The sequence below is a fragment of the Poecilia mexicana genome, unplaced genomic scaffold (genome assembly GCF_051168715.1).
Source record: "Poecilia mexicana isolate PSO_F unplaced genomic scaffold, ASM5116871v1 scaffold_18, whole genome shotgun sequence".
Taxonomy (NCBI): Eukaryota; Metazoa; Chordata; class Actinopteri; order Cyprinodontiformes; family Poeciliidae; genus Poecilia; species Poecilia mexicana.
This window is the reverse complement of record NW_028263387.1, coordinates 24780527-24807164: the sequence shown is the minus strand read 5'-3', so window position 1 is coordinate 24807164 and position 26638 is coordinate 24780527. Positions and strand designations below refer to the sequence as shown.

Sequence of the window (26638 nt, the reverse complement as noted above, 5' to 3'; positions counted from 1 at the left end):
AATTGCGTGCGAGAATAAAAAAGATAGACAAAAAATAAAATGTATTGTTAAAAACCTATGCACATTAACATTGAAACCCATATGAGTTTCCGCAGTGGAACCCACGGACAAACCTGTATGGGACCCAGGTGTAATGGCCACCTTTCCCCCATGTAGGGACACCTACACATGCTTGCAGGGTTCAATGCTGGACATGAATGAGCACTTAATCTGTGGTTCAAATTTTGTTTGAAGTGTCATTCTAAATGTTAAGCGTTTTTCTTTTGTTTATCTTTTAAAGAGTAATTTTAACATTTATTTTTGAATTACTCTCAATGTTCTCATTGCGAAAAGTACAACAGTTCATTTCGAAGTGTTCAAATGTTCAAAAGTATTGTTATATATATTTATAGAAAAATGTGTCAATATAAAAAAAAATTCAAAAATGTTTAAATAAAATTTAATGAACCTGTTAGGGTAAGTGGAGCTGTTTCTGAGTGCATCCTTAAATTTATTATGGGGGCGTCGTGGATGTGTTAAAGTAGTGCAATAAAGAAGTAATCGTTGCTCCCTCATTACATGGATGAAGTCACTGTCATAAAGGAGGCGCAACGGTTCCTCTTTTATTGTACAACCTTAACACATCCAGCACTGTTCTGGGGGGCACCATGGAGCTCATGTAGCCGGGAAAGAAGCACCACAACACAGGAGGAGCCCCTCCTGTGTTGTGGTGCACAGGAGGGGCTCCTGTGCACCACACAGGAGCCCCTCCTGTGTTGTGGTGCTTCTTTCCCGGCTACATGAGCTCCATGGTGCCCCCCAGAACAGTGCTGGATGTGTTAAGGTTGTACAATAAAAGAGGAACTGTTCCTCCTTTATTGCACAACCTTAATACACCCCCATCCGTATTGCAGGGCCTGTAATAAAAGAGGAGGAATCGTTGCTCCCTCATCACATGGATGAAGTCACTGTCATAAAGGAGGCGCAACAGCTCCTCTTTTATTACAGGCCTTGGGTCTCTGCAATAAAAGAGGAAGGCTGGATGCACTCTTAGGACAAGATGGAGACATCCTCTAAGATGTCCCATGTAAAATCCCCTCAAATTTCTGTGTGGACACGAGGGAGCAACGGTTCCTCTTTTATTACAGGCCTTGGGTGTCTGCAATAAAAGAGGAAGGCTGGATGCACTCTTAGGACAAGATGGAGACATCCTCTAAGATGTCCCATGTAAAATCCCCTCAAATTTCTGCGTGATGACACGAGGGATGCCCGATACCCTCTTGGGACAAGACGGAGACATCCTCTAAGATGTCCCATGTAAAATCCCCTCAAATTTCTGCGTGATGACACGAGGGAGGCCCGATACCCTCTGGGGACAAGAACGGAGACATCCTCTAAGATGTCCCTTGTAAAATCCCCTCAAATTTCTGCGTGATGAGACGAGGGAGGCCCGATACCCTCTTGGGACAAGACGGAGACATCCTCTAAGATGTCCCATGTAAAATCCCCTCAAATGTCAGAATGCTCTTTTATTCCTTCCAAAGTTCCTCCCTTATTTCAGGATGCCCCCTGGTGTCGTTTTACAAGTATTACACCTATTCGTTGTCCTAAGAGTGCATTTAATGAAATTCCAAAGTGTTTTTGGTCAAATTTACAAACTTTGGGGTTCTGCCCTGCAGCCCGTCTAGGTGTGAAAAATCTGGAACCCACTGCACGAGGGTATCGAAGTCGAGCCCTTTCGGGGTACCCCGGTCCCGTTCTCCTGTAACCCCCCCCCCCCCCTTCCCTCAGGAATTTTTCAAAGTAGGTCCGAAATCCTCCCTTATGACAAATTTTTCGACCACGCCCCTAATTAGGGAACAGAACTAAACACAGAAAAACCTCAAAAATAACTACACAGAAAACACAGATTATCACACAGAGAGCCCGAATGCATGGGACTAAAATAATTAACTATCATTTATTGCTGTCTAGGCAGATCTTTATGATAATCATGTGTATACAGATATTAAGATGATTATAAAGTAGCAAAGCCAATAAATTTAAAAGAAAGGATATTTTTACAGTTTAGTTGAATGACTGTTTATTTGGATCCCCATAGGCATTGCCATAACAATAATGGCTACTCTTCCTGGGGTCCACATAAAAAAAAACCCATTTCCTTTTACTGACCACCTTTGACCACCCCATGTGAGATTTTAGTAAAAGTGTAAATTACATTGCTATAATTTCAAAAATACAGCTTTTATTTTGAAGGCCACAAATGTTTTTCTTCATTAAGATCATCAGCAAGTTTAAAAACCTGAGTAAATGTGCTGAACAACTTCCAAGAAATTAGGTCTTAGCCCTATGTGTCAGTTAACGTAAAACTGATGCAAAATTAATGTTTTCACAAAGGAAAAAATTGGTGGATGTCAATAATAAAGTTAACACTGAAAAAATGTCAAAGTTTTCAGAGTAAGGGGCGTTTAGATGCTAAAAGACTTTCCTTGGTAATAAATCTTTCTCTAAAATATAGCATTTTATGCTCATTTCCACATCTGAGCATTTACTGTCAATATCACTGGCAGAGTTTTATTGCTCTCTCAAAGACAAAACCTTTCCATACTTGAGACCCTTTCAGAGTTTGTTGGTTTGGTTTGGTTTGGATCCTCCTATGTCTGGGGAAAAATGTTCTCAGTGGTGTTCAACAGATCCAGGTCCGCTCTCTGTCATGATCACCTTTGTGCTGTCTTTCACAGAACCACCTCAAATATTCAGCCTGACTTTGGAAAGATGGTCGAGCCCAAAACCGATAGTTGCACATTTTGTCCACAAGATGGCAGTGTTAAAAAGTTCATGGTGTTTTTCAAAGGTTTGACCCCAATGTATGTAGTGCAAAAATCTTTGTGGTATAAAATAATGGTTGATGTCCTAGTTGATGATGTTAGAACAATTAGTTTCATCAGCTAATCCATTTGTGGATTTGAACATTTGGCCTGAGAAGGCAATAAATGTAATTAGTTTAATCAAAATCCTCCTGAGCAGTAATAGATCCAATGGGGAAGCACCCAAACAAACTCCAACATCAACAAAACAAAAAGATGACAAAGTAGCTCCATAAAGACAGCTGATCTCTGATCAGTGAAGAAATTATAACACTGAACTCTCAGCAACAATGATGGAGACTAAAACAGACACTAAAATACACATTTTAACCACCTTGACATCAGATCACTGCAGACTATTTAGGTTTAATGAACTCAGCAGAGGCTCTATACCAGACAGGTCTAATCCCAGCATGTAGCGGCTGAGTGAATCTGGTCTGGACTCTGTGGAGGAGAGTCATGGTTTCAGAGACGCTGTAGAAAGACAGAATACCTGCTCTGTGGTCCAGGAACACTCCTATTCTGGAGGAAACTTCACCTATCACTGGAATTTCAACTCTGTTGTGATAAAATGTACAACTGGTTGTGGTGCAACATAATGACCAAGATTTGTCATTTAATCCAAATCCTTCGGATCTGTTGATATTCTTGTACGAAACTGCTACATAGACTTCTCCTCCGCCCCACTCCACCTCCCAGTAACAACGTCCAGTCAGACTCTCTCTACTCAAAACCTGAAAACAAAAACCAGTGAATCTGTCTGGATGATCAGGATAAGACTGTTGTTGTTCTATTTTGGTGACTTTCCTGTTTTTCTCAGACAATAACAGATTTCTACTTGCTGTATTTGGATCCAAATTGATGTCTTGTGAATATTTTAAGAATTCGTCTCTGGTCTTTGGTTCTGATAGTAGAACATCTACTTCAGTGACTCTCAGTGAGATGTTTGTCCATGTGTCTTTCATGAAATACTGTATCATGTCTCTGAGCTCTGACACAGCTGCTGTCACGTCCTCAAAGTATCTCAGAGGTCGGATGTTGATGCTGGATGAGTGTGTCGACTCACTGAGTGCCGACAGTGAGGGGTAGTTGAGGAGAAACTGGTTGTGATCCTCTGTGATTGAGAGCTGCTCCAGCTCAGCGTCTTTCCTCTTCAGCTCAGTGATCTCCTGCTCCAGCTTCTCCTGAACATCTTTGACTCGACTCACTTCAGTTTCCTGCTGGGATCTGATCTGTTGCTTCACCTCAGAGCTTCTTTTCTGGAGGAGACGGATCAGCTCAGTGAAGATCTTCTCACTGTCCTCCACTGCTTTATCAGCAGACATTGATGGCCTCCACCTCCTGTTGAAGCAGCTTCACATCTTTCTCTCGGTTCTGGATTCTCTGATGGATTTGTTGTCGACTCCCCTGGAGCTTCTTCTGCTTCGCAGCTCTTTCTGCTGCAGCTGGGACTGTTTCATGGCCTTTATGTTCCTCCATAGTGCAGAGATAACAGATACACTGTTGATCAGTACGACAGAAGATCTTCATCACCTCATCATGTCGAGAGCAGATGCTCTCCAGGAGGTTTTTGGAGGGATTCACCAGTTTGTGTTTCTTCAGTCCAGGAACATCATAGTGAGGTTGGAGGTGATCCTGACAATAAGAAGCTGGACAGGATAAACAGGACTTGACAGCTTTCATCTTCCTCCCAGTGCAGACATCACAAGTCACCTCTTCAAGTACAGCAGACCAGGGATAAGCTGGAGCAGCTTTGGGTTCAGTCTTCTTCAGGTCTTCTACCAACTCTGCCAATATGAAATTCTTTTCCAGATCAGGCCTTGGGATGAACTCTTTCCTGCATTGAGGGCAGCTGTTAACTCCCTTCTGATCTTTTCCATCCCAGACATCTGTAATACAGTTCATACAGTAGCTGTGCCCACAGGGAATTGTCACTGGGTCCTTCAGTAGATCCAGACAGATGGAACAAGAAACTTTCTCCATCTGAGCCATTTTGCCTCTTAGTAACAGCAGAGTGAAATTCCCTGTTTTAAAGATTTAATTAGTTTGAACTTTGCTCTCAACATCTGATGTAAGTGGAGTTTACAATGTGTTATAGCAGGAAGAAGATAGACTCATGACATTAATTACACTGAGCAGTTTGAAGCAGAAAGTGGATGTTTAACTGTTTTTACATCAGCAACGTCTTAAGGTTTGCAAATGGCTTTGTACTTGGATAGCACCTTATCAAGTGCAGAGGACCTTAAAGCACTTCACACTACAATCATTCACTCATTCATGCACACACTGTCACGCTGGATGGTGACAAGCTACTGCATAGCAGGCACAGCTGCCCTGTGACAGCCTGACAGAAGCGAGGCTACCATGCACTGGCGCCACCTGGTCGAACCAGCAACCAGCCGACTGTGAGCGAACTCCAACCACCATTGCCACCATCACCCTATCAGTTTCTCTAACTTTGACATCAATTTTCCAGTTTTAGGAAACTGAATTCTCTCCAGGCAAAAAGGCAATTCTTACCCCTAAAAAGACACTAACTGCTCCTCCAGTTAGGCCAGCAACTAAATTAAGGAACTATTCAGAGAGAAGTGTGTCCTTGCCTACATTTGCCGCAGTCCTCCTGAGCATCACCTTAAGACTGTGAGAGGGTTACTAAATAACCGTAGCAAGTGGCTTCTGATGTCTTCACATACTAAAATATATTTGGCAGCTAATGAAAGGCCTGTTTTAAGCTCCGTTTTATTTATTTCATTGCTGGACTGGGGCTTCTGAATCAAAAGCTCACTTTAATTTCTTGTTTCCATCAGAAACAATTGAAGCCTCATGAGTTTAACACGTGGGTGTCTAGTAGCAGTCCTTTGGTGATGGCATCCTGACAGTTTTAGATGTGTCTCTGCTCCAACACAGCTAATTCAAATGGTGCAGCTACCTCCTTAGCATGTCAAACTTCTACAGAAGATTGCAAATGAACCATCATTGGATTTTGGTGTTATAAACCAAGGGATAACTAAAATATGTAGAATACCTGGACTGACTTTAGACCGCAACACGACTATTAATTGCACATGTAATCTTTTTTGCCTGAGAAAACTAGAATTTTATGAGATCAGGCCCTTAGAGATTTAACTAGTTTGAATTTTAATCTGAACTTGTGATACTTTGAGTGACGCAATAAACAGTGTTTGTTAGTGTGTTATGGCTCAAAGTAAAACAACTCATATGACTTTAATTACAGTAATAAGAACAGTTTGAAATAAAGATTTAAGGTTTAACTGTTTTGACAGCAGCAACTTCCATCCAAAGGTTGGCATTTAAAATCTACATCCAGATTTAATCATCTGTTTCTCAAACTAGAACATATCCAAAGGTCCTTCTTGAAAAAGCAGCAAACTGCACAGTTCCATCAACAACTGCACATAGGAACTATTCAAACTAAGCAAACAGCAGCTCGTAAAGCCATCCCTGCAACTAAACACTTGACGTAAATCAAAGCGACCTTTGAACCTGCAGCACCACTTCTGACTAAACTCAAGCACCCATTATCTTTCATTTACAAGTAAAAGACCCTGTTTACAGAGCTACAGTATCCATGTGTGCAACAACAAGTCATTACAAAAAGCAGCATCCCTTACACTCGTCCCATTGCCACAGCTAAGAAGGATGGGACTTTACATGTGAATGGATTATTTGTAAAACTATGAAGGGTATATTTCATAGTTTACAGAGTGGGTATAACCAGATGCCAGTTACAAATCCCCTTTGGGTTTTGTAATAGACCCAGCACTTTCCAAAGGTTGATGCAGCAACCGTTTGGTGATCAGCAGTACATATGTATTCTGTTGCAATTGGATGTTGTTGTGTTTCTTCCACGTTCGAGCAACATCTGCAGAGGATGAAAGTGGTACCGAGTTGGCTTAAATAGGAAGGTCTAAAATAAAAGCTGAGCATGTTACGACCCGGGGGCCACATCCAGCCTTAGTTTAAATTATACATAAAATGCAGTTATGTGGCTTTTTTTTAAAAGCAACTATTGTTTTTCTTCTATAAGGTCATCAGTGAGCTCATGTCTGCTTCCAAGAAATTGTCTTTCAGCCATTGAATATGTCATCTAATGTTACAAAAAATAAAATAAAATTTATGTACAATTAAAGTTTTTATGAAGGAGAAAAGTTGGTGGATGTGTTTGATGGCTTTGTTTTTCATAAATAACATTAAAATACAGAGAATAAAGTCAAAATTCTGTTTTGTAATGGAAGTAAAAACATTGACAAAATTGAAATAATTAGTTGAAGAAAAAGCTGTTGGGTTCTTTCTAAGCTGTGCACATCCACATAATGCTATTTGATGAAAGATAAAGACGTACCTTGGTATTAAATCTTAATCTAAACTACAAATTTTCAAGCTCATTTATATATCAAAGCTTACAGCCTGTTTCACTGGTTGAGCTTTATTCCTCTCTCAAAGAGGAAACATTTCCACCCCCTCATTACCCGCCTGTTAGCTATTGAAACAGTGGAAACAATATCATTTCAGATGTAAGCTTTAGCAGTATAGCTTAATTGTATTATGTGGTAACGTGCAAGCAGAAGGGAAATTAAATTTCAGCATCACACCTGTGATCTAAAAACAGCTTCCAAAGACAATTAAAACCTGACAAAAGCCCTAGTCGCACCGGATAAGCATTATATGGGGACACAATGTAATACATAAATTACTTCCCAACGTTTACTTTTTATATTTCGCATTCACACAGGATAACCAAGCACTAGCTAGCTTTATAACTAGCTATATAAGGCTACAAACAGAAGAAAATTATTCTTACCTCACTGTGAAATGCATGATGTGGGCCACCGCTTGCATCTGATTTTGCTCGTTCTCTTCACCCTTTTCTTTTTAATGATGTACGTTACGGGTCGACAGGGTTTTCCTGGTCCAGGATCGAAAAAGTTTTCAATGCAGCCTCCATTCTTCGCCAAAAGCAAATAAAAATGCACCCAAGAAAACAAAATACGCGCAATTATGTTTCAGATCCAGTCCATTTCTGTTCAAAATTACAGGCATACCTATTCACAGTGGTTTAGTAATATCGGAGTTCAGAAAAATCTAGTTGGTAATTTAAGGGTAAATTTTACTTTACAAATTACTGAAATGGCCAATTCACACAGGATTAAAAACACAGACCATCTTTGCCATTATTAAAAATAACGTGATCTATAGGTAAAATTAATCCCGCGTAAATAGGGTCTATGACTAAAGTGGTCATATGCTAGTTTGAAATTCTAGTTTGATGTCCAGCGCCCCAAACTGCTAATATGGTCGTTATAAAGAAAAGAAATCGAATACTTCAAGAATTTCGCAGGAAAAACCGTCCAGCATATTAATAAGAAAGTGTTTTGTGATGTGAAAACTATTTTGAACGCCTTTATTTGAAAAGAATTAATCTAATATATATATATATATATATATATATATATATATATATATATATATATATATATTCTTCTATGTAAGGGGATCGCAATTATAAAACCTCGTTAATATCGGTGTAGCAGTTAAAACAAACTCACCCAACATGGCGGAGCTAAAAATGTAGTCAGGGGTGGTTAGCTGTTCTCAGCTCTCTGTGCTACGACGGGACGTTTTCCAAACAGCAAAATTTTTTAACTTTAGCTTCTAGGTATTACCACAGTATCGTATTTTCCTGATTTAAACAGTGTAAATTAAAATAAAACTTCACTTACCCTCAATGAATCGCTCTCTTTTGTTGTCGAGTAGGTCTTCTTCTTCTTCTTCTTCTTCTTCTTCTTCTTCTTCTTATTCTTCTTCTTCTTCTTCTTCTTCTTCATTTTTTGGCCTGTTTGCAAACAACTTAAAGCAGCATTACCGCCACCTTCTGGATTGGTTTGGAAACAGGAAATTAACAGAAAACTAGGTTGTATCTAGATTTGTGTTTTTCAATCACACACATTTTACTAAACATTTAAATTGCATTTACTCTAAACATATTTTAATTGTGCAATTTATTCAGTGTTTTTTATGTTTTTCTTCTGTCTCAGTTGCATTGCACTCCATAATAACAAACTGTATTCATCAGTTGTACTGATCACATAATTAAGATGTTTGTTTTTTTTTCAATAATAAATGGATTTTTGAAAGACTTGTGTGACCTATTAAACACATTTTTAATTGTCTCTTACAAATGTCTGCTTGTATCATTTAATTCCCAATAATAATGCTACTGTTTTTGATTCTTTAGAGATTCTAACAAATAGAATAAAATTGTTGTTGTCGTTTTGGTTGTTGCTGCTGCTGTTGTTAATGTGTAACATACTCATGAATGTATGGACTGATAGCAATCCATATTAATCAGCATGAATACATCAAACAGTCATGTAAATATGCCAGATATTTAAAAAAGTGGAGAAGACATATCCTTTACAAGAAATTAAAAGAATTAGTTAATATTATTGTCACTTATAAAAACTTATTATATCCATAAAAATTAGTACAAAATATTTTTACATTAATGTTAATGTTTATTTGTTATATCAAAAAATAAGAATTACTTCTATGAAAGATAACTAAATATTTTATTATTTATCGGTCATGTTAGTCATATAAAATTCACTTAAAAGTCGCTCAACGAATTAAATTAATTTCGATTTTTAAACTATTTGTAATTTTTCTTCTCGCCGTTAGGTGGCAACATAATCTTAATTTAAGATACATACATGGAGATAGGGTTTATGCGCCTCCAAAGTAAAATATAAAACTCAGTGTTTTCTCTTAAAAACACATGAAAACATTGATTTAAAAAATGAATTGTAAATATCTTTATAGAAAGACATCACTATTTCAGCGTAGATGTTCAAGTCTTAATCGGCAAATTTGAGATTCTGGTCGTAACACAAAGAGACTTTTGTTTTTAAATGTAACTTCCGGAAGTCCATCGCCTCGCTTCCTGTAGCTTCACAGTGGCCCAGTCAAAACAATGCAGTGTAGCAGCTGCGAGTACCGTCAGCTCTAAAGAGCAAAAATCTAATTTCTCCACGGTCACAGTGCTCAGTGTCCGCCCGCTTCCTGTATCACCGCGGCGGTCGGATTGTGCCCGGGGTTTATTTCACTCCGAGCCGCCATTGTTCGGGATTTAACCGTTTTTGTTTGGCTGGAAATGGAGCCCGCTAACGGCTGGCTGACAGCAGCAGAGGGGAGCGGCTGAACGGAGAAGCAAACCCGGAGTTTGCGTCGATAAACTCGGTGAAATAAACTCTCGGTAGGCCGGTGGGTGACATGGTGGAGTAGTAGTGGTCCTCGGCGCTGAAGCTCTCGGTGTCCTCCGACCTCTCTCCCCGGGGAGGACCGCCATGGCGCCGGGCTCTCTGGTGGCGGCCTGCCGCAGTCTGGCCCTCTCTACGTGGCTGCTCTCCTTCTGCTTCGTCCACCTGCTGTGTCTGGACTTCACCGTGGCCGAGCGGGAGGAGTGGTACACCGCCTTCGTCAACATCACCTACATGGACCCGGCCACCTCCGAGGTGCGCACCGAGAAGACGGAGTGCGGCCGCTACGGGGAGCATTCCCCGAAGCGGGACGCCAAGGGGGTGGTGGTGCTGCCCGCCTCCCCGCTCGACCGGCAGGCCTGTGACCCCCACACCCGGTTCGTGGTGCCCTCGCAGGCCGCGGCCGGCTGGATAGCCCTGATAGCCCATGGGAACTGCACAACCAAGGACAAAATCCGCCATGCTGCCGCCCACAACGCCTCGGCGGTGGTCATCTTCAACGTGGGCTCCACCAACCCCAACGACACCATCACCATGCGCCATCAAGGTACGAAACAGAAGCTGGGTTCAGTGGGAATCCACTTTGTTTTTCTCCATCCAACTCAAACTGACCGGGGTTCTGCAATTGTAGATGAAAAGCTGGAGTAACTTTACGCCACAAACTCAGATACTTGGATTGTAATCTCAGAAATCTTCTAGGAAAACCAAAGAAATTTATGAGTCTGAAAAGTCGAAAAAATGTGCTTTTTAATATTTTTTCCTGGAAAAAAAAACTAAAACAGAAATGCTAGTAAAACAAAAGTTCGCATTAACCTCAAACTTTGGGGGGAAACAAGGGCATTTTGTTAGAGAAAAAAAAAGAAAAACAAGGAAATTTTTGAAAAGTCAAACGTTTGCTAGAGAAAACTCAAATGTTAAAATTAGAATCAGAAGGCAACAGTTTTAAAGCTTCAGAAGTAGGAAGATAAAAATGAAACTTTTTGGAGCAAGAGGAAATATTTTCTGCAGTTCTGCAGATTAAAAAGTTTCTCTTTGGACTTTAGAGGAACAAAAATCCAGCATAAATTCAAGTTTGTTTGCCTTCAGATTGAGTTTGATCTGAGCTTCTGGAGGCCTGAAAACTATAACAGATTTTAATGGATTATAAATTGTCCCAGAAGTCATTGCAATAAATAATAATATTGTTCGTTATGCACTGATAAAAAAATTTGGGCCAATGTCGATATCCGATTTAATGCTGGTGCCAATAACTGATATTTCTCTATTGTTTTGATGACCAGAAACAAATGGCAGCAAAATGAAAACAAATATTGGTTGTTAATATCGACCTGGTTTTATTAATCGAACAGATACCGATATGTTAAAAAATTACTAATATCAGCCGAACTGATGTTGGTGCTGATTTATCTTGTATCAATAAATGTTATTTTGAACAGAAACTACAAATAATGGCAATTAAGAAAACACTGTAAACAAAAGTATTCTAGTTGAGACCAAAGCACCAGACTGAAGACTTTTATCATCCAGTTTTTGGTAGAACAAATCATGCAAATGGAAATTGAGCTCATTTTAATTCATCATTTGATTAATTGATTTATTGCAATAAACTTCAGGCAGATTTGAAGGGAGCCTGTGAGCAGAGCAGGGTCTCCTCCGATGTTTTGGCCTCTTCTGATTAGATTACATGCGGAGCAGCTTGACGCGTTGTTGTCAGTCACGATGCGGTGCTGCGTTGCGTAACGGCAGCAGCGAACCAACAGCTGTCTGTCCGACAGCTGGGATCTCCTCCAGCTCCTCCTGCAGGCCTCCCACTCTGACTGCTGAGTCCAGGAAGTAAATGGAAAATACTCCCCATTTGTTGACTTTAAATCTAGTTTCTCATGACGTTTTTAGCTTCTTGGAATCTGTGTTTGGAAACTCGGTGAATGTTCCAGTAGAAACATCTGCAGGTCGTTTAGACGCTGTTGAGTCTTCAGGTTGCCGTGTTTATCCGCCAGTCGTTTGCTCTGGTTTTCATTAAAATCTTCATCACACGGCTTCTTCTGTTTTTTAGATGCATTTTTCTGGTATTTGCTCAAAATGTTTGTCACTATGCTGTCAAATCACATTAGTGATTAACCTGCTCCTGATGATTTTAGATAGATTTATTAGAGTCTTGATTTAATTAAAAGACTAAAAACTGCAAATGGAGCGGATAACCTTGAAATATGTCTAATAAATAAAGTTACTTCAGCCCTGGAATCTGACTCGGTAATATTTTGAATATTTTAATTAAGAGATGCTCTGTCTTTAAGTTTGCAGGAAGTATCTATGTTTGCAGATTGACTAAAACATGAAAACACCCAGAGGGGACAGATTCATTTGGATTTAATTTAGCCGACATGCGAGAAAAGTTAAATATAAAATGTTTATGTTTTAAGATCAGAAAAAGTCTTGCATTTGATCAGTTTTAGATTTTAAAGTCTTAAAAACATTCTTTCATTAACTCTAAAATCTGTTTAAATTTGTACATCTGTTGTTTTCTACACTGACTTTCGCTATCTGCTTTTTGTTATTATTTGGTCATTGCTGTGTAATTTCAGCTGTGGTATTAAGTTATTTTGTTTTGTAGCAGAGCGTTCTTTTAAACCCAGGAAAGAAAAATGTTGTGAAACTGTTTTGTCAGCATTCCTGATTCATTACTCCCTACCAGCTCCTTTACCAGAATATATTTAGTTTAATGGGAAACATGGATTTCAATAGTTGGATAAAATCTGTTGTCAATACCAGCTATAATGTCTATGGGGTTGGTTGCTAGGCAACAAGTGCAAAAGTTGCTGACTCGCATGCCAGAGTTAAAAATAAGTGAGATGAATTGATGTTATATTTAGCACAAAAAGTAAAATAGAGTCACCAATTAATGCAGTTTCATTTTAAGTGTGTAGGATTAGAGGCTAAACGAGGATCTGTGTAAAGCAGCAGACTGCAGGCTAGCTAATTAATGACAGCTGTAGAAATCAATAGATAGTTAGAATTACAGTTTTACTTTATAAGATCAAAAAGAAACTAGAAGTGTTAATATTCTGCACCATAAGCAGATTCATTGAAACTTTTCTCCATTTTCTGCTTTTGGTTTCCACTGCTGTGTTTATAGTTTGGTGTTTTTTAAAACGAGATGTAGTTTTAGCATGATAAAATAAAGAAAAACTCAGTAATTTCCATTTGCATGATTTATTGGTTTTTTTTTCCTTCTCATTCCAATAAAAACTGGTTGATAAAAGTCTTCAGTCTGGTGTTTTGGTCTCAACTAGCCCTTATTTTGAAGGATAATTATGTTTACAGAAACTTCATTATGCATTTTATTTGTTGTTTTGTTTATTTATTTTGGATATTTAAAATAGCTTCCAGTTCCACTGTTAAATCTTCATTATAATTTAAAGTTTATTGGTCTTTGAGAATCTCTTCTTGCATTATTATGCCAATATATGTTTAGATTTGAAGAGAAAATTCACTACTAACTCAAACTTGACCACAATGAAAAATAATAAATCATTGTTTTCCCCTTTTTATTTGTTTTGTTAGATAAAATCAGTAATTTTCCCCTCGGAGTTGCTAATTAAATTGAGGCATGTGTTTCTTTGAGTCACTTCCAGTTGGTTAAATCCAGTGATTACATTTACAGCAGCAAACTGCTGCCTGTTGCATAATATGGTTTTATTTATTGCTCTGCCTCCCACTCAGTGACATAAATACACTTATTTTTAACTTGATTTATTTTGAGTAGATCATTGTTTTCAGTTTCCCGAAAGCACAAAAATGCTGGTTAGTTGAGACATTTCCTGGCTTCTGGATTTAAATCTCGATGAATATGATTCTTTTTTAGCGGTGAATCTTTGACCTCCAGGTCAGAGTGGGAGTGGGTGGGTGGGTGGATTCCCCGTCTGGTCAGCCTGTTGGCTGTTAATCCACCTGAAAGCAGACGGTGTGGAATCAGCTGCTTCATCACTTTGTCCCTCAGATCAGAGCTGCTCATCGCTTCACGTGAAGCTCAAACTGGGACATCCAGAAACGTCTGTGATAAATTAGTTCAGGTTTGATTTCTGTTTGTTTTTTTTCTGGACCGCTTGACTCTGTTTAGAAAAAAAATAAAATAAAATAACATGCGTACAAAGTCTAAAATTTGAAGAAAAAAAAATCCAACATTTAAAGTTTGAAAAATTTGTAAAAATGCATTTTCTGTAAAAATGCAGTGTGAAAGTTGAAAACACTGACTATTTTTTTACAGAAATTTGTTGAAGTATTTGGAAAAAAGAGAGAAAAGTAAAATTGTGTTGGGGGAAAAAAACAGAATTTCACTATTGTGGTGTTTCCATTAAGTAAGAAACACAATTAAAATGACATGTAAATACATTTGTTCAGGCAATAAGTCATAAACATTCTACACCTTGATCCTCTGCCTACTTCCTGTTGTCTTCTTTGTGGTTTTCGCCAGTAGCAACATCTGGTTGTTGATCATGTGACGTGAAAAAAGTTTCTCTACTGCAGTTTTGTGAAAAACCAAAAAAAAAAACATCTCACCCCTAGCACCAAAACATTTAGGACAAAAACATGAGTTTTTACAAAATTGGTGTTTCCATTAAGCAAATTTATTTTCAGTATTTAAAATTGTGCAATTAAATGATCAATGAAAATGCAGCTATTGAGCCTATCCGTCTTCTTTAGGCGCTAAGTTTGCTACCGGTGATATGTGGTTCTTAAACTACAAATCCCACAATAACTGCAGGCATGAAGTGGCCCAGTTTGCAGCCATGTTTGAAACCCGTCTGCAGCGAAGTGCTCAGAGTGACAGGTGTCACGTCAATCTGCGTCTCCCCATTAGTTTCCTCCCCCTACAGTCACTCACTTGTGTGATTGAAAACAAAGGACATAGAAAAGTTAAAGTTTATTCACAATGGTTGTAAAAGTCTTCAATTTGAGCTGAAACCTGCAGGAAGCCTGAAAATGTCGGCTTTAGGTAATCTTCATGAATGCAGCTCAGTCCTGTTTTAATCTGTGATGTTTGCCACCAAGAGATTTTATCTGACTTCAGTAAATAAGGCCACACTTCCTGCTCAGCATCATACTGTCGGTTTAAAGCCAAAGCATTTAGGCTGCAAATGCTTCATGAATCAATTTGCAGCCCATCCAAGAGTCCCGAGCGTCATTAGTTTGGTTGCAGCTGTTGGAAAGAATTTAGAAAATCTTATTTTATCAGCCGAAATCACTAGATAAAAGAAGCCTGGTAAATTATTGCCAGCCCAGTCAGTCAAACAGACGTAAAATTTGATTAATGTTCCCTTGATCTGCAGAAATCTAAGTGAAACCAGTCAGTAAAGACAAACCCTGTGCTCCAGGCTGCACTTTGAGATTAGCAGAAATCAGATAAAGATTCACTTTAAGAACGCTGCAGCAGTTTGTTGCACTTTAACTGTCCAAAATGTGAATTAGCAACTTTTTCCTTTTTCCCTCCTTTCAAATACTTCAACAAATTTCTATTAAAAAAATAAAAGTTTGCTTCCAACTGCATCATTTTTCTAGTTTTATCTATTACTTTACAATAGAGAAGATGAAACATAAAAAAAATCAGAACTTGTTTGAATAATTATAAAACCTTCTGAAACTTCTGTTACTGAATTAAAACTTGTTTTTCTTTAAATATACTTTTGAGAAAGATAAAACAAAACTTTAGTAGGGTTTAATGCAAATCAGCACTTCTAAAACAGAGACATATTTAAAGTTGTTTTTTGTGGAAATGTTGAGTAAAAACTCAGCTGAAAAACTTGTGATTGGATTTTTGTGGCTCAGTCGGGTTTAAATAGTTTGGGGATTATATAACTTCTGTGAAGGACCTCACGGTTACACAGGAGCGATATTGATCCCAGGGGAATATTTTTAGGTCCACACTGATCAATGTTTTTGTTATTTTGCTCAGTCGATACGAGTTCAGCGTTGGCCTCCAGGGATTTGATCCAACTTGTGCTCTTCCAGTCCCCACTGAGAGCAAATAGCGTCTCTGCAGAGCAAACAGTCAGGAGCTGCATCTCAGCTTTCTCAGTATTTACTTTTCCTGCATAGGTGAGAATCAGAGATGGTAACATAAACCTCATAAAAACCACCAGCTATCACATCAAACAGGATGCGACATAAATACTGGCTCTGTTTGATATTTAGTCAGTTTGAAGTCAAATTAAAAGGAAAATATCTTTAAACAATGACATTATGCTGCTTGGTTAAAGACTAATTTGGGTAAGAAAACAAATCAACCAATCAAAATTGTTGTGTGCGGTCTCTCGGCAGTTTGTTGTCTAGTCTTTGGGTTTTAAATTGTAGCCATTTTGTTTTTTCTGCCATTTTTTTTATAGGATATTTATGACATTGGTCAGCTCTTAATTGAATTTGGCCAAACATTTCAGAAAGTTTAGTGATTTCATTCCTTGTCATTGAGCTCAGTATCTATGTTGACTTACTATGAACCTACTTTCCTCATGTGGAACAATAAAAAGCTGAACTGATTGTTCTTTGGTACCCTTTTCCAAACTTAGGTCCGTTTAAAGCAAAAACGTGGCAGGTGTGACTTTAATAATACAAGTTTCGCTGAAGTCCTAAAATACTGCCATAAAAATGACTGCTAGCAAAAAAGTGTCAAGAGGCCTGACAATTAGTTCTTTAGTAGTCGGACTTGTGACAAAATCCTCATGAAATATATAGTAATATGTGATCTTTAAAGGTGTGTCGTGGGATGTCGAGAAGTCAATAAAAGAAAAAAAGCCTGAACAGTTGTTGATACGTATTTTTTTTTGCACATTCATCAAGAGATTCCTTATGCTTCCTCTTTGTTGGTCTGGAAGCCATGGCTCATCTCTGCTTTGTGCTGCGTTTGCCTACCAAGATGGCCGTTCAGCGGCATGGATCACTTCTGGTTCAGACTTGTGGGAACTATGTATACTTTAAATATTGTAATAAAGTGTAAACCAGGGGTCCCCAAACTACGGCCCGCGGGCCAGATCCGGCCCCCTGAACAATACCAGAGAGCATTCAGATTTTTTTTTTCATTTATTGTATTTTCCGGTTTATATGTGGATTTTTCTTCAACCACCAGGGGGCTCTTTAGTAGGAAGTGTGACCTGTAAACTGTGGGGCGCATTGCTGCCATCTGTTGGACTTTTAGGGAACTGCTTGACTTTTATGTTATTTAATCAGTACGGTTGTTTGCTAGCGGTAGAGCAGATGAACACCTGTCTGTTATGAACGCCGCATTCCAGGTTGAATTCTTCGAAGCGATGCTAAGTAGCAGTTTATACTTCAAAATGAACCTTTATGTTAACATATGAGAAATTCATATGTTAAAGTTACATTCCCTCAATGGAATATATACTAGTCAGTCCCAGTGACCGTTTCACTCATGGTTTTTGCCCATGTGGTTTCTGGGTAAAAATCAATCGAGATACGCTTCCCCCCTCCCGGTCAACAATCTCCGGCCCCCCACCAGACAAGGGAAAAGTTATGTGGCCCTCACAGGAAAAAGTTTGGGGACCATTGGTGTAAACTCATCACAATCAGAGGTGTGCAGAGTACCAGAAGATTGTACTCAAGTAAGAGTAGCACTACTTCAACGCATATTTATTGAAGTACAAGTAAAAAGTATCCGTCCACCTTTAACTTTCCTGAGTCTACCTTGTTTTTAAAACATCCTCCATCTCATTTGGTTTAAATTATTCCTGAAAATGTTGAAACCCCAGCAGGAGCATTCCTTCAGTTCGCCTGTTTCTAATTAAAGTTTTCCCTCTCCGTCCTCGTGTTGCCTGTGCGCTTCACACTTGTTGGGACTTGGTGGCACGTTGTGCATTTTTCTGGTCCAGCTCACACAGACCTGTTCTTACGTGTCTAATGCTAAACTTCTGCTGCAGCAGCTGCAGACTCCGTTTGCCTGCGGAAGCTGGTGCCCCTCTGGGATATTTTCCGCCTCTCTTTGGTGTTACGTCAAGATGTACGGAGTCAGGCCTCAGTCACAAGGTAAACCTCAGATTAGATCAGAAACGGGCGAGATGTGGTCGACTGATTGAACTTTCTCCTCAGATGTTTGGGACTGAAAGGCTGCAGAGTTTTAAAGTCTGAGCTTATGTTTAGACTCAGAGTCATTGCCACCCTGACCTTTGTGCCAAATGATTTGTCTGCAATTATATTTTAAAACTTCCTCTTTTACTTTAACTTCCTGTCTTGCTATTAATCATCTTCTTTATTAAAGTATCACTTTGTAGAGTTCAACTCCTTGAGGGTCATATCGTAAAATGACGGCTTGTAAAATGAATTAAATAGGCCTTAAGATGCTCCAGGAATGCATGAACACTTTCAACACCGACCTCAGTGATTTGCTCTAAATTGAAAGGAGTTTGGCTGTAATTACAGCATCTAAAATGGTTAAATCAGCTCTGGTTAGTCTTAATTATTGGCACAGTTTCAGTTTCTTGATCAGTTTATTCCTGTGGAAAATGTTGGATCCATTCAAGCCTGTTGCTCCTTGTCCTTTGTAGACTTTGGTCTGCACACATCATTGCTGCTTTGGAGATCAGGTCAGAGTTCAGCCCATTGTTGCCTCTTTCTCCAAGCCTGGATGTTTCTAAATTAAAACTGGAACAACAGGGGACAGAATGAGAAGTAATTCAACTAGGAAGTCCCCCGCCTCTCTCTCAAAAAAAACTGTGTAATAATAGCAACATGTTTAGCGGATATTATTTACCCATGTTATCTTTTTATGTCAAACTGGTGTTCCATACATATATGTATATACTAAACTGGTTTTCCGTACCTATATCTTTGTGTTAAACTAGTTTTCTGTACCTGTATTTTTATGGTAAACTGTTTTTTCTGTACTTCTATTTTTATGAAAAACTGTTTTCTGTATCTGTATTTTTGTGTTAAATGGTTTTCCGTACCTATATTTTTGTGTTAAACTGGCATTCTGTACCTATATGTCTATGTTAAGCTGGTTTTCCTTATCTATATTTTTGTGTTAAATGGTTTTCCGTACCTATATGTCTATGTTAAGCTGGTTTTCCTTATCTATACTTTTGTGGTAAATGGTTTTCCGTACCTATATTTTTGTGTTAAACTAGTTTTCCGTACCTGTATTTCTATGTTAAACTGGCGTTCCGTACCTATATGTCTATGTTAAGCTGGTTGTCCTTATCTATATTTTTGTGGTAAATGGTGTTCCGTACCTATATTTCCTTGTTAAGCTGGTTTTCCGTATGTGGAGCAGCGTTGCGGCAGTCTGAGAGGACGCGCTGTAATACCTGCTCCAGGATTACAGAAATCCTGTGAATCGTCCTCAGAGAGGCTTACATAATCTCATGTTGAGGCTGAATCCTGAAGCCGATCGGTCCGCTGGAGTGAAACCAGGCCACTCAGCACGTCGCCCACCATGTTGGCTCATAAAGTGTATTTTTAGAGCGGTGGTCGCCATGGCGATGTGGGGATGTGTCAGGCTGAAGCTGCTATTGGATCAATAAGCGAGGTGATGAATGTAATCTGTGTCAGGTTGTTTCAGAGGTGAAGAGGAGAAACGGTGGAAACCATGCTCTTAAAAATATCCCAGTGAAGATTCTATAAACCTGAGATAAAAACAGCATTTACACTGTAAAACACACTGAAAGTTCATGGAAATCAATCAGTTTATAACATCAGCAAGATAAACATGAATGTTTTTCAAATCTAATAGAAACTTAAGATTTTAAAATTAAATTAAAAACAGCCGCTGTTCTCAAACAATATTCAAGTTTAGACTTTTGTTGTTGATTTAACTTATTTATTAGGAATATTTCCACTTTAAAATGTTAATATTTTGACTTTTCACTGCAGTGACTGAAGAAACGTCTTTTCTGATTGGTTTCTGCAGCCTGACGTCCCAATATGGACGGACTGGTGTTACTGGGTGTCGGCTAGTAAACTTTAACAATCACAAACTGGTGAGATTACAGCTGCTGAGACAAAATGAAGCTAAACTCTGTTTGCTCTTCAGGATCAGTTGTTTGTTGTCATTATTAACTGAAGCCTCTCGTAGTTTGATGGTTTATACGAGCGGCTCGTCACTGAGCTTAAAGGTTCTGGATTCGGTTCACTGTGGAGTTTTAAGTTGCATTAAAATGTCTGATTCCTCCATTCGGTTTGGAGTTCATCTTTATTGAACTCTGTTCTGCTTTCATAATCGATCATTTTATCCTCCAACAAAGAACTGGAAGTTATTTCTCAGAAGTTGAGCTCAACCTGAGTTAAGTAAAAAAACTAACTTTAAATATTCTGCCCTCATTTTCTCCTTCAGAATCTGAATAAACTTGTTTTCATTTGAGTTCAATCTGTTAACTGGCAGCAACAAAGAAACGCCTAAAAATAAAACCAGCTGTTCTTCTTGAACTTTTTGGATTACAAAGAAAAGCTTGATCTCTTTTGAAAGATATTTTAATTTTATTATATTTGCAGTCAAACATGTTTCATATGTAATTAATATATTATGTGAGTAACACAAAAATCAGTTTTTCTTTTTGTCTTGTGTGGATTTTCCTTTATTTTTATGAAACTAGACATGAAGTGTTAAAGTTACAAACTGGAAAATTTAATAAAACAGGAACATGAAAACTTTACCATTTATATTCAAGCTAGTAAGGGAAATGTGTGAAAGAGAAAATGCAAGGAAAGAACAATTTAGTTCCTTTTTTAAGCAAGAAAACATTTTATTGCTTAAAATGCAATAAAATCACTTTTAGTCACAAGTTTATAAAAGTTTTTTTTAAAGTGCAAAAGTAAATGAGAAATGAAGCGTTCCAGATTAAGTTTTAAAAATAAAAACATCTTATTTAGACATTGGTTAACACTATTTTATACTTCACTTTTAGCTTCTAGTTGAAATTTGACCAACTTTTTTTTTTTAAATGGGTATTTCTAATCTTCCACGACCTTTCAGAATAAAACCAACAGGAAGTGACCGAGCGTTTCCTTCTCTCAGGTACAGGCGAGGTGGTCGTCATCATGATCCCGGAGCCGAAGGGTCGGGAGGTCGTGTCGCTGCTGGAGCGCAACATCACGGTTACCATGACGATCACCATCGGCACCAGGAACCTGCAGAAGTACGTGAGCAGGACGTCGGTGGTGTTCGTCTCCATCTCCTTCATCGTGCTGATGATCATCTCCCTGGCCTGGCTCGTCTTCTACTACATCCAGAGGTTCAGATACGCCAACGCGCGCGACAGGAACCAGGTAACGGTTTCAGGGTCAACTACAACCCACAAAACAACCAGAACCGAACTTCAAAGCGTTAAACTGTTTTATCCTCTAATGATGGGAGACATTTAATCCTGACGTCGTTCTCTCTTCCCGTCTGCAGCGTCGTCTTGGCGACGCAGCGAAGAAGGCCATCAGCAAACTTCAGGTTCGCACCATCAGGAAGGGCGACCAGGAGACGGAGGCCGACTTCGACAACTGCGCCGTCTGCATCGAAGGCTACAGGCCCAACGACGTGGTCCGCATCCTGCCCTGCAGGTAGAAACTCAAACTTCCTTCCTTCAAAAGAAAGACGGTCGAATTTTAACTGGATGAAGTAGGAAGATCCTCTACAGGGAGCTGCGTTTGAAGCTTCAGGATAGATCAAGTTGGTCAGAAGTGAAGATGTTTTCACCCCAGAGGATGCTTTTAAAACCTCATATGTGACAAAAACCTACTTAAAGGGGACGTAATAAGAAAAGTTTACGTTTTTATACTTCCATTTGGTTCTCAACTGCCTTTAAAAACAGCTAAAACGCTTAAAGAACACCCAGCTGGGTTTTGGTACAAGTTCATGTCTTTTGGTGTCTGGAAAATGAGCCGTTTCAAAATTTCCAGAATGTAATGTCACAAATCAGCAGGTACGTTACCTGGCATGTATTTATTTATTTATTTCAGTCATCTTTAGAGTTTCAATACAAGTTAAAAATAAAAAACACACAGTGCTGACAAAAGGAAAAAACTAAAAGAAAACAGTAAAAACAAGAGGTTTGTTGTTGACGTACCATCTGTAAACCACTTGCTGCATTCTTGTTGGTTGTGCAGAAGGCTCTACTAATGCTTTTTAAATATATATGGTTGTATAACTGCATTTGTTTGCAGCCATTTTCACATGCGAGTGTAAATGCTGAGTTGAGGGAGAGTAAAAAAAAATAAATAGCTTGAAGAACGATGGAAGAACCAAACGATTCGTTGATGTTTTATACTTTTATATTTATCTGGTGTCGGTTCTGGTTCTGTTGGGCTCAACAGAACCTCTTACACCCGACTCAAAGCAACCAGCTCCGATGTGGGAATCCTGGCGTTCCCAGTCCAGATGTGATCTTTAGTCCGTCTCAGCCAGTTGGACGTCCAGGCAGGCGACCCAGAAACATTTCACTCTCATTTCTCTCCCATCTGCTCAAACAATCCCACCGACGACGACAGAAAACTTTATTTAAAGCTCTAAATAAAATCACTTTGATCACAGAGAAGTCAGGAAACAAGCTTCTGATGTAGTTGGGTTAGGGTCAAAGGTCACAGGTCAGCAGTGGAGCTGTTCATACAGGTGCTTTAAATCTTAGGAATCTAATTTCATTTAGGTGACTTTCAAGTTTTTGAAAATGCTTGACAAGCAAATTGTTCAGTTTGTAATAAAGTTCAGTTTAACGTTTGATTAAATTAGGAAATTCATTCATTCACTTTGAGACAATTTGTTTAGATTGTTTCAACTTTTTGTTAAGTTATTGTTTTGTTGTCAGATCAGCAGCAGGTAATTTTTGATGGGAAAAAAGGGAGAAAACTTCATCCAAAAAACTCAAATTTTGACTAATTGGTAAATTATTTAGAAAAAAACAAGGAATTTTTCGAGTTTGAAAAGTCGAAAATTTGTTAGAATAAAACTCAGAAATTTTCAGGAAAAAAAATTTGCTGGAAATGTTTGAACTCGTACCTTGAAAGTTTTTGAATGTTCCTGTATTTTCAGACATCTGTTCCATAAGAGCTGCGTGGATCCGTGGCTGCTGGACCATCGAACGTGTCCGATGTGTAAGATGAACATCCTGAAGGCCCTGGGCATCGCTGTGAGTCCGGCTCCGCTCCGCTCCGGTTCCGTCTCATTTCAGCGTTTGACCGTTTCCGTTTTCCTCCCAGCTGAACGCCGACTGCCTGGACGACCTCCCGCTGGACTACGACCTGGCGCTGGGCGGCGGCGTGGGGATGGGCGGAGTCGGCGCCCTGGCGCTGGAGGCCGTGGCGTCCGGGGCGTCCAGCGACGGGACGCTGAGCGAGGGCGGGTCCTCGGTGGTTCTGGACCCCGGCGTCAGGCGGGTCGGGCTCCCGCAGGACTACCAGGACCTCGACCCGCTCAGAGACAGCCCCGTGACGGCCACCACCGACACACACACAGGTTGGACTGAGACTCTGCTGGGCGTTAGTCAGAGTTACAGTGACACCTGGTGGCGGTTCTGAGGCATTACAGGATCAGAACCCATTTATTGTCATTGTGCAAGAGAGAAATTTAAAATGTAGCAACTCTGAAAGGCAAGTCAAAAAATAAAAAAATAACATATCTCAGTAAATATAAATAAATAGAAACACACAAACAACTGGGATGTTAAGAAAAAACTAAAATGTTGATCAGGTTTTAGATGAATTATCTGTGTTCAGGGCAATAAGAGCTGTTAGAAACTGTTTTTTACTCAGGTGGTAACAGAAGCTACTTACTTCTGTTAAATACCTTATTAATGTAGCGCTTTAGCTTTAGCTTCCATTGAAAAACTGATGTTGTTGTAGCGCCTTAGCATTAGCTTCTGCTAAACACCGTGTTGGTTTAACGTCAGCAGGACTGCTGACGTCTTGGCTGGCGGTGCCGCTGCTGGTTCTGGTTCTGACTTCATCTTCTTCATCTTCCAGGTGAGCTGCAGCCGATGGCGAGCAGCGCCTCCGTGGCGTCGCTGGTCATCGCCGTGGAAACCGGCCTGTCGGACGAGGAGGGGTCCATGGATCGACCTCATCTGGGTGCCAAGTCCTGAGAACAGCCCAGCAGAACCGAGCCAGAACCAGGCCAAAATAAACAAGACCTCATTGAGCCAGAAGGTCCAGAGAGACTAGAACCATCTGACGTAAACGTGCTAACAGCCTGGTTCTGGATTAGGCCCGTCTGGTCCAGAACCACGAGGCTCGACTGGGTTTGGATTCTTGGAGCTCAAAGGAAGCGGACGTGTTTCAGTTTTCACCTTCGATCGTTCTTTGTTCTTCATCCCAACTCCGCCTGGTTCCGTCCCCAGATGATCCAGTTGGTTCTGTCAGCAGAACCGAATTATTCCTGACAGAAGCCATCCGTCTGGTTTCTCCGGTTCTCTTTCACAACTAGTCTCTCCTTGCTCTGGTTCTGGTTCTCCAGATTCGGACCGCCTCTCTCTGACATTTTGCATCGTCTGACTGAAAGACTTGGATCTCAATCGGACTCTGATTGACCCGGCAGTATTACTCCTCCAGTATTGAAGACCCGCCTCCCCCATTTGGGTCGGTTTGCTCCTTGACCTCTGAACTTTCCTGACTTTCGGTTTCAGTTCTTTCTCTGTCGTTTCTGGAGCGAAGCAGGAATCAACAAAGTTTATTTAAATCGTGAAGCACAGATGAGAGGAAGAAGAAGAAGAAAATGCTGCCTGGACCTCTGAATCGGTACCAGAACCAAACCTGGAGCAAACGATGAGTTTCTGAACCACCTGAGAGCAAAATCAACTCTTCATCTCCTTCGGTTTCCATCACAGGAACTCTTGGTGCTTTTGGACCACAGTGGGTTTCCTGTCGGGTTTAGGTTTCATCTCAGGCTGCAGAGTTTTTATTGATCAATAAATTAATTGGAAATTCCTTACAGAACCTGTCTGACGTCCTGTTGGACCACAGGGTACTTCCTGTAGCTTCTGGAGCAAATTCCACCTCGTTTTGTTCAGACTAGTTCTTTACTATTTGAATATTCAAATAATTAATCAAATATTTGTGCAGAACTCTGATTGTGATCTGAGCCGTTTCTGATCATCTCCACCAGCTGCTCTGAAGCTTCTTCATCTACATGAGTTAAAAAAACAAAAACATTAAATCTGCATCAAATCGATAGAGGCTAAATGCTAAAACTGATAAATTACCTGATATTTATGATGAGTTTCTGATGTTCTGCAGCTGATAAAATCAGTCTAAAATATAGCTCTATATTTGATCAGAAATTAATTTGTAAAAAGTAAAAGACGCTCAGATTGTTGGGAAAATGTCAAAATTCATTAAATTCACAGAATATTGAGAATAATCTATAATCTATTGGATTTTAGGCACAAAGGAACCCGATATGAACTGGTTAAATGTAGTTAATTGAATTAAAGGTTCCAGTTCTAATACATTAAATCAGTTTTGCAGTAAATTAAAGTCTTTGAGATTTTCTTGTTTTTATGATCGATGGTACAAAGCGGCTGCAGCTTGGAGGATTAAACAAAACGGCTTCTTTAATCCCGTCCCGGGTCTGACTTTAGCGTAACGTTGCTCTGACTGTCGGGATACTTTAGCGGTACCTCTCCAGAACCGTGTGGTCCGAAAGCACCTTCAGCGTTGCCTTGCTCCTCCTCCTCAACGCGTCCCCGCCGTCATCCTGCTGCCTTTTTCTACCCTTCACTCCTGATAATCCGCGCCGCCACCGCGTTAATCCCCCCCAGAAACACGGACTGCGAGTGAAAGGTTCCCGGTTCTGCCTGGACCCGTTCCTCGTCCTGTAAATATGAAACGGGTTCACTTCGCTGTTTGTTGCTCGCTCCGGACGTTTTCGATGAGAAAGAAAAAGATTGTCGTCTATTTTGATACCAGAGGAGTCGTTTATTTTTGTAACGAAGCAGCAGAGACTGATTTATCGGCGCCGTCCGACCCGCCAGCAGCCCGGATGGTTCTGATCGGGCTGGTTTAGATGTTCAGTATTTGTGTAATTGTACATAAAAGCTTGTTGCTGTTTTTATTTCCAGAGCTTGTTTGGTTGAAACCTGGGAGAACTGAGCTCAGGTTGATGGGTGGAAACGAAGAAGCGACTTGAGCGGAAGTGAACAGTTCCTTTGGTGTTGCTCTGTTTTCCAGCCTCAGCGCTTCTGTTTCCTTCAGTTCCTTTCTGGACTTTTCTTTGCTTCAGCAGGTTCCCGTTGTAAACACTAAGTAATTTATACTCTGTAAAATCGGAGCGCTCGGAAGAAATGACGAATTTGTACGGATTGTCTTGGACAATTTTCAGTGAGAAATGTTTTAATTAAAGTCACCTGCTTTGTGTTGTGAGTTTCCTCCTTTACAGAGTTTTTATTGTTTCCTCGTCTTATTCTTCTTATTTTGTATCCAAGGAAAAATTAGGCAGAGTTTTAAAGCTAGAATAGAAATAATGTATTGTCACACAGTGGGGAAACCAAGTTATGTAGGTTCACACAAAATATTGAAAAGCCTTAAAATATATAAAAC

General features: G+C 39.7%; 1 protein-coding gene and 1 pseudogene across 1 annotated transcript; one reads left to right on the top strand and one right to left on the bottom strand.

The window, feature by feature from the left end:
• Positions 1-2015: 2015 nt before the first annotated feature.
• On the bottom strand, positions 2016-4850 carry LOC106932803 (tripartite motif-containing protein 16-like; annotated as a pseudogene).
• Positions 4851-9834: 4984 nt separating this feature from the next.
• On the top strand, positions 9835-26461 carry rnf150b (ring finger protein 150b). The gene is made up of 6 exons (XM_015011689.2): positions 9835-10670; positions 21141-21391; positions 21519-21673; positions 23139-23235; positions 23306-23561; positions 24068-26461. Exons 1-6 carry the CDS (start codon positions 10211-10213, stop codon positions 24184-24186), a joined length of 1338 nt encoding a protein of 445 aa, XP_014867175.1. The 5' UTR covers positions 9835-10210; the 3' UTR covers positions 24187-26461.
• The last annotated feature ends 177 nt before the right edge of the window (positions 26462-26638 follow it).